Source organism: Cygnus atratus, chromosome 1 (assembly GCF_013377495.2).
Source record: "Cygnus atratus isolate AKBS03 ecotype Queensland, Australia chromosome 1, CAtr_DNAZoo_HiC_assembly, whole genome shotgun sequence".
NCBI classification, from domain to species: Eukaryota; Metazoa; Chordata; class Aves; order Anseriformes; family Anatidae; genus Cygnus; species Cygnus atratus.
In genome coordinates this window covers 208,398,869-208,406,345 of record NC_066362.1, presented here as the reverse complement: position 1 = coordinate 208,406,345, position 7,477 = coordinate 208,398,869, and the positions used below count along the sequence as shown (strand labels likewise).

At 48.1% G+C, this 7,477-nt stretch overlaps 1 protein-coding gene across 1 annotated transcript; it reads left to right on the top strand.

Moving 5' to 3' along the window:
* The first annotated feature begins 5,907 nt into the window (after positions 1 to 5,907).
* On the top strand, positions 5,908 to 6,861 carry LOC118259787 (olfactory receptor 52K2-like). Its single transcript, XM_035569551.1, has one exon. It carries the CDS (start codon positions 5,911 to 5,913, stop codon positions 6,859 to 6,861), a length of 951 nt encoding a protein of 316 aa, XP_035425444.1. The 5' UTR covers positions 5,908 to 5,910.
* The last annotated feature ends 616 nt before the right edge of the window (positions 6,862 to 7,477 follow it).

Here is a 7,477-nt window from a genome sequence, read left to right as displayed (position 1 = left end):
CCCTCCCACGGGATGCTGTCCTTCCCGAACTGAGCCTGTGGGGGCTGCCCACAGGCAGCAGCTCCTCAAGAACTGCTCCCACACGGCTCCATACCACGGGGTCCATCCATCCCCCAGGAGCAAACTGCTCCAGCATGGGTCCCCCACGGGCGGCAGCTCCCCCCAGACCCCTGCCCCTGCGTGGGCTCCTCTCCACGGGCTGCAGCTCCGGCCCGGGGCCTGCTCCTGGGGGGGCTCTCCATGGGCCGCAGCCTCCTCCAGGCCACATCCACCTGCTCCACCGGGGGCTCCTCCACAGGGGGGCTGCAGCGTGGAGATCTGCTCCATGTGGGACCCATGGGTGCAGGGGGACAGCCTGCTCCACCAGGGGCCTCTCCACAGGCCGCAGGGGAACTGCTGCTCTGGTTCATGGAGCACCTCCTGCCCTCCTGCTGCACTCACCTTGGGGGCTGCATGGCTGCTTCTCTCTCATTTCTCACTCCTCTTTCCCAGCTGCTGTAGCACAGCAGTTTTTTTTTGTTGTTGTTGTTTTTGTTTTTGTTTTTTTTCCTCCTCCTTTCTTCAATCTGCTCTCCTAGAGGCCCAACCAGCGTCACTCATGGCTCGGCTCTGGCCAGCAGCAGGTCCTTTTGGAGCCAGATGGAGCTGGCTCTGATCTGACATGGGGCAGTTTCTGGGCTCTTCTCACAGAGACCACCCCTGCAGCCCACCTGCTACCAACCCCTTGTCATGTAAACCCAATACACTACAGCACTGGAGGGATACTGGGGTCTGTTCAGGAAAGAAGTATCTGGAGGAACTTTTTGAGAGCCCCAAATCATTCTGGGGATCTGACCAGTATGAAGCCCTGGCTGAATTTGGACTGACACCACATGACACCTGAAATTTAGAATTTCTTCTGAAAAAAAATGCAATGAGCACCCAGTCACAGATCTGCTTTGTCTAGACATCATACACAATAGAGCTGGTCATCAGGATGTGCATGTGAGGGACAACATGACAACCAAACCTGTGAATTACCCACAAGAGAGCCGTGGGAGGTGTCGAAGACCAGGATGGCACTGATGTGGGAGATGCAGGTCCCAAATGCATTCAGTCTCTCTTCCCTGCATGCCAGGCCCAACACAGTCCTCAGGATCCTGATGTAGGAGAGCCTGATGGACAGCAGATCCAGCCCCATGGTAAGGGGAGCCATGATGTTGCCATAGATGTTATTGAATCCAGTATTAGCACAGGCCAGCTTCACCACCACTGTGTGTTCACAGTAGCTGTGGGAGATGGCATGAGTGAGGCAGTATGGCAGGTGGTGTAGGAGAAAAGCAGAGGCAACATGATCCCAGCTGCCCTGACCAGAGCCAGCAGTCTGATAAGGCAGATACTGAGGGTGATGTCCTTGGTGTTGAACCAGAAGCAGCTCCGCATTTTGAGCACAGTGGTCAGGAACAACACCAAGTTAACGAAGGCTAACATGGAGAAGAGATAAAACATGGGCTTGTGAAGATACAGCTCCATCTTTATCAAGGAGGGATATGGTGAACACTGTGCTGATTGGGATGGAAATTCAAGGGTACATATCTTCCAGCCCAGGGATGCCAGTCAAGGAAAACATGGACGGGGTAGTGCTGTTGAAAGTGGGGAGGTTGATATCAAGAGGTATCCTTTGAAAACTATACCTAAGCATCTTCCTTTTCAAAAAATAATAGAAAAGTTCATTAGACATTGCAAAACATACACAGATTGTGCCACTTTCACTGCAACTCCCCTCTAATGTGTAAAGTTGATTTATTACTCTGCTTGCTAGTACATCACTCTTTGTCAGGGAGTGTAGTGATAGGACAAGGGGGAATGACTTTAAGCTAAAAGAGGGTAGATTTATATTAGAAATTAGGGAGAAGTTCTTCCCTCTGAGGGCGGTGAGGCCCTGGCACCCCAGGCTGCCCCCAGAAGCTGGGGGTGCCCCAGCCCTGGCAGTGCCCAAGGCCAGGTTGGGGGGGCGGGGGGCAGCCTGGGCTGGGGGCAGGGGGCCCTGCCCATGGCAGGGGGAGGCTGGGTGGTCTGTAAGGTCCCATCCAACCCGAACCATTTAATGATTCTGTGATTCTATGATTCATGAATGCCTCAGGATCCTCTGATGATAGGTGGCGTCAAAATAGAGCTCTAAGAATCCATGCTGCCATCTTGTGCCCCCAAAAGTATGCAGTGATGCTATATTCAAACCCAGATAGTTTTACACCACCAAGATACACCTGAAGGACACATGCACTACTGTGTGTACTAGAACAATTAGTCCTCACAGTGGGGTATTTGCCCATGCAAAGTCAAAATCTTCCCTCTTTGTGGAACACTCTCTTAAAAAGCTGTTCTGCATTGCTTAACACCAAGACAGAGATAACCCAAGCAGTAGGAAAGAGGAGTAGTACATTTGTTTACAAACCGTTGCTATTCCTGTCTATTCCCAGGCAGCAGCTTCTTCTCTGTGATGACTGCAGTCTCTTAAGACCCAGCAGTGAGTGATTAAAGTGATCAGTTCCCTTAAGATGCATAAATATTTGCATGCAGGTCCTTTTGGAAGGCTGAGGACTTGCTTAGTCTTGTGAAACAAAAGCAGTATTTGAGGGTGATGTAGGCAGAGACAGGGTCACGTCCAAAGTATCCAGGTGAGCTGGGAGGATTTTTTTTTCATTTAACCTGGGGCTATACCAGTATTTTTAAGCATAGTGCCAAGCTCTGAGCCAAGTTCAAATCTTAGCAAAATTGAGGTGAATATAAACCAATCTAACCTAAAAGCTACCTTGCAGATATGCCAATACATATAAGTGGACTTTGTCTCTTACTGGGTTAATGATCTACTTCATTACTTCCAGATATCCTACTTTAAGTGAATATTGTGTTGGAAAACTGTCAGTTATATATCTGCAACCTCAGTTTACCTTCTTGCATGGGTTCATTACAACAGTGCTAATTATTTGTCTGCAAGCTATTCATTAGTTAAGCCAACTTCAAACAAACTGTAGACACATAGGTGTAACATCTGGTGATCCAGTCATCTGTGAAGATCTGCAATTATCTGATCATATCTCTAGTCCTGTCCTCTTCACCTGTGCAAACCTGAAGAGGATGTCAAACACCGCCAGGAAGGTAATAATTTGTTCTCCACCCTTACAGAAAGGACAAAAGTCATGAGCTCTGTAGAGATACTGGCTTGACACTAGGAAAAAGTTCTGAAACAGATGCTTTGGGGAAAGTGCAGAGTTTCTGCAATGGAAGATAAGGTTTTATGTTTTTCTATCAGAGATGACTTTTGGTCTTATAGTGGGGACATGATATGGACTGGATGATTACTCTAGGTCTCTTAAAACCCCAAGTTCAAGACATCTTTGATTCATAACAGGCTGTAAGCTGATCAGGAAAGCTGGGTGGCTGTTAATACAAAAGGAGTTGCCTATAAGTTTTACATAGACTGCATGGCTGACAGACGGGCTGTGCCTGACAACCATACAGAAATGTTAAGTCCAATAAATCTGGTAAATTTAATGATCATTGCTGAGCAGCAGAGAAGCAGAGCTGACAAAAATGAGTGAGGATAGAGTTAAAATCTTAACTTCAGGTACCAGGATCTATTCTTTCCTCACAAGGTCAGGGAAGCTTTGACAGTATGCCAACAATCAAACATTGCAACTCCTGCTGTGATTTGTTCAATACTGAGCATCTCATTCTCTAAGGGCATTTTAATGTTTGACTGTTTAAAAACAAATACAGTAAGTTTGCAACAAGTCTTATGGAGTACAGCAACCCAGGTAAGGCTGACAGGTAATGTTCCCCATTTATAGAAAATGTGCTGGACTATGACTACTGAAATGAACAAAACTTGTCACTTTACAAATTACTGAACTACCTAATTGCATGAAATAAAACTCTATCAGCTTTTCAGGCCAATGAGGCACAAAGCAAATGTTCAGAAGTGTGTCAACAAACCAGAAAGTGTTGTTCCACTTGAGCAGCAGCAAGTCTCAGAGTGCTGCTCCCATTACCACTGCTGCATGTACAACTCAAAAATAGCCAAAAGGACAGCAATATCTCCCTAACGTGGCATTTCCATACAGGCTGCAACTGCAGTCATTCTTGGCAGTTGGTGGTAGTGAAAGAGTCTGTGCAAGGCTGAGTTGGAGCTGAGGAGATGAAGGAACAGCTGCTCCAGGTGTGATGCTCTGCGCAGGGCTGGAACATGACACTAGAGCCCTGTCCCAATGTCCCTGGTCAGGGTTCTGAGGCACTACATGAGGCACCGTGACTGCCAGCTTGTCAAGAGGAGGAAGCATGAAATGTAGAGGAGGTCAGGTGTAAGACAGATGACACCGAAGTGCTGTCAGGACAGTTTCTTTGCATGGCACAGATGGGGCTGGTCAGACGGACTGAGCTAAAGGTAAGGCATTGCTTCCTTGGTACTTTGAGTGTTTGTGTGTAATCAAGAAATCAAATCACACGAAGAGAACAGGACTGCAAACACACTTGAAAAAGGTAAACTAAAGCACCAACTCCTGGGAAAAACTGAGTCTGATGCTTGCTTAATAGCATATTTAATGATCTGGAGAGCTTTATTATACAAGATGAGTTACAAGTAACACTGCCCAGAACAGTACACAGGATTTTCAGATTAATTACTTCTGAGTGAAAAGAGGGAGTAAGTACGTGCTTTTTCCAAGCAGAGCTTGTGCCAGCTGTGGCTCTGCCTCCTGAATTCATGGCCTAGGTAGCTGACTACATGGCAAGCAGAGTCCTCTCTGCAATAAACTATTATGAATAATATTACCATGACAGCATTCTCACAGTATGGCTTCACAGTATTTGGCCTTACATTGCAAATAGCAGTGACTGGAAACAGATTGATGCTGGTTGGTTTGTGTCATGTGGAGGGCTCAAAGCAGTTTGGCAGAGAGATTAAACTATTTAGGGGTTAGGGAAGTCAAATGTCTGAAAAGCCAAGGAGATTAAGTCTGAATCTATGGTATGTTGGGGAAAACAGAAGGTACAAGTGCTTAAGAAACTTGCATCTGATTCCCATACTGCCATCAGGCTAGTTTAACCCTTCTGTGCATCTGTCTTCCCTGAAAAACAGGGAAGTTTCACAGCACTTCTTTCCTTTAGCAAGGGCTTGAAGAGGAAAGCATTACATGTGAAGGCTGATGCTGGAAGGGACTAGCACTGCAGCCTCAGGCCACTTTGCAACAGATTGCCTTCATGGTGCTGGCTTTCCTTCCTAATGGAGGAGACAGGGACCCTGTAGAAGGGATGCCCGTTCAGAGGGGGACAACTAGAGCAAGGCTGCTCAGAGTTCTGGCTCCAGCAAGGACAGCCCCAAAGCTGACAGTGCTGGTCTGAGCAAAAGTGCTCTGGGGAACAAACACTGGTAGTGCAAATGTGCATCTGCTGCAGTTTCCCAAGGTGGGAATCGTATGGGGCACAACAACCCAGAAGGAGATATGGTTTACAACCTGCAAATGTGACAAGTCCTGCTGAGCTGCATCCTCAGAGTATTCTGGATCTTCCCTGTCTTAGATTCTTGTACCAAAGGCAACTGAAAGGATTTAACATCTAGTTCGTAACTCCCAAACTATGGACTGGAGGGGAGGGGACAACAGCCAAAGACCAGCACAGGATGGGAGGAGAGGTCAGATAACTCCCAAATGTTGGGGCTAAGACCATGTGTGTTTGCATTTTGCAGATGACGGGGCTGAGTGTACCTGGATAAGAGGCAGGAGGATATGATCACTGGCCTGTGTGCCCAAGAAGACAGGCAGGCGTGTTCTACCTGTGGCTGGAGTTCATGGAAGAGCTTTGCCACAGGTTTTTCTTCTCTCCTCTGTGCCAGATGTTCCTGTGGCTTCCCTTCCAGCTGTGCAGCTGTGCACCATGTCCTACCCAAACCACTCCAGTCCCTCATCCTTCATCCTAACAGGCATCCCCGGGTTGGAGGCTGCTCACTTCTGGATCGCCTTCCCATTCTGCATCATGTACATCATGGCAGTGCTGGGGAACTTCACAGTCCTCATGGTGATTAGGGCAGACTCAAGCCTCCATCAGCCCTTGTTTTACTTTTTCTCCATGCTGGCTGCCATTGACCTGGTGCTTGTTACTTCCACCATGCCCAAGCTCCTGAGCATCTTCTGGTTCCAAAACCATGAGATCATCTTTGAGGGCTGTGTGGTTCAGATGTTCTTCATCCACGGCTTCTCTGCAGTGGAGTCAGGGGTCCTGCTTGCCATGGCCTTCGACCGTTACTTGGCCATCTGCAAGCCCCTGCACTACTCTGCCATCCTGACTGGTCCCACCATTGCCAAGCTGGGCTTGGCCGCTGCAGTGCGTGGCATTGGACTCATGACCCCTCTGACATGTATGGTGAGCAGCCTGTTCTACTGTGGCACTCATGTCATTCCCCACTCCTACTGCGAGCACATGTCAGTAGTGAAGCTGGCCTGTGGGGACATCCGGCCCAACAGCATCTATGGGATCACATCTGCCATCTTCATAGTCGGCTTAGACACCACCCTCATTGCCATCTCCTATGCGCTGATCCTGAGGGCGGTTTTAGGCCTCTCCTCCAGAGAGGCTCACCTGAAGTCCTTCTTCACCTGTGGTTCCCACATTGGAGTCATTCTGCTCTTCTACGTGCCTGGGTTCTTCTCCTTCTGTGTTCAGCGTTGGGGCCAGAGCATCCCTGTACACCTCCACATCCTGATGGCTGACCTCTACCTGCTGGTGCCTCCCATGCTCAACCCACTCATCTATGGGATGAGGACCAAGGTGATCCGGGAGCAGGTGCTGAGCTTGTTCTGGCAGAAGGAGATCCAGCCTGTGTCCTGACCCAAGCCCATTGCTAACGCCACATGGGAAGGAATGGGGATCACACCAGAGGACAATGGCAGTACTGGGGGAAGGTAAGGGGGGGGTGAGGCAAAGAAAATCTTTAAAAGTGGTTTATGAGAAAAGCAGGGTGATCTCTTCAGCACCTCGGCCAAACGCTAAAAGCCAGAGGCACCATGAAAAGTTTCACTGGTGAAACCGATTATCTTTAGGAAGTCAATTCTACATTCCTGTTCAGAACAGAAAGACAAATGGTATATAAATGTATCTGAACCATTGGTCCTCCTCTGTGTCACCTCATGACTCTCCTCTTAATGACAGTTCTTGATAAAAGATTGTTACCACTTCGGAAATGAAAGGCTGTTAATGGGTTCATCTTTCCACATGTACCTTTTCCACCTGATCTGTAATTCTCCATTTATTGATCCTAGTCTTTAGCAACTGCCTGATCCTGGTGCCTGGCTGTGTAGGGTGTGTGTGTGTGTTCACAGGTGTTGTGCGTGTATGCACATTTACACACACACTCATCTAGATATTGGCCCTAAACAGATTTTCTTTCCTCCCAATCCTGCCTTGAACACTTATTGAAGCGTTTGCAGCAGTAACAAAAGCTCAG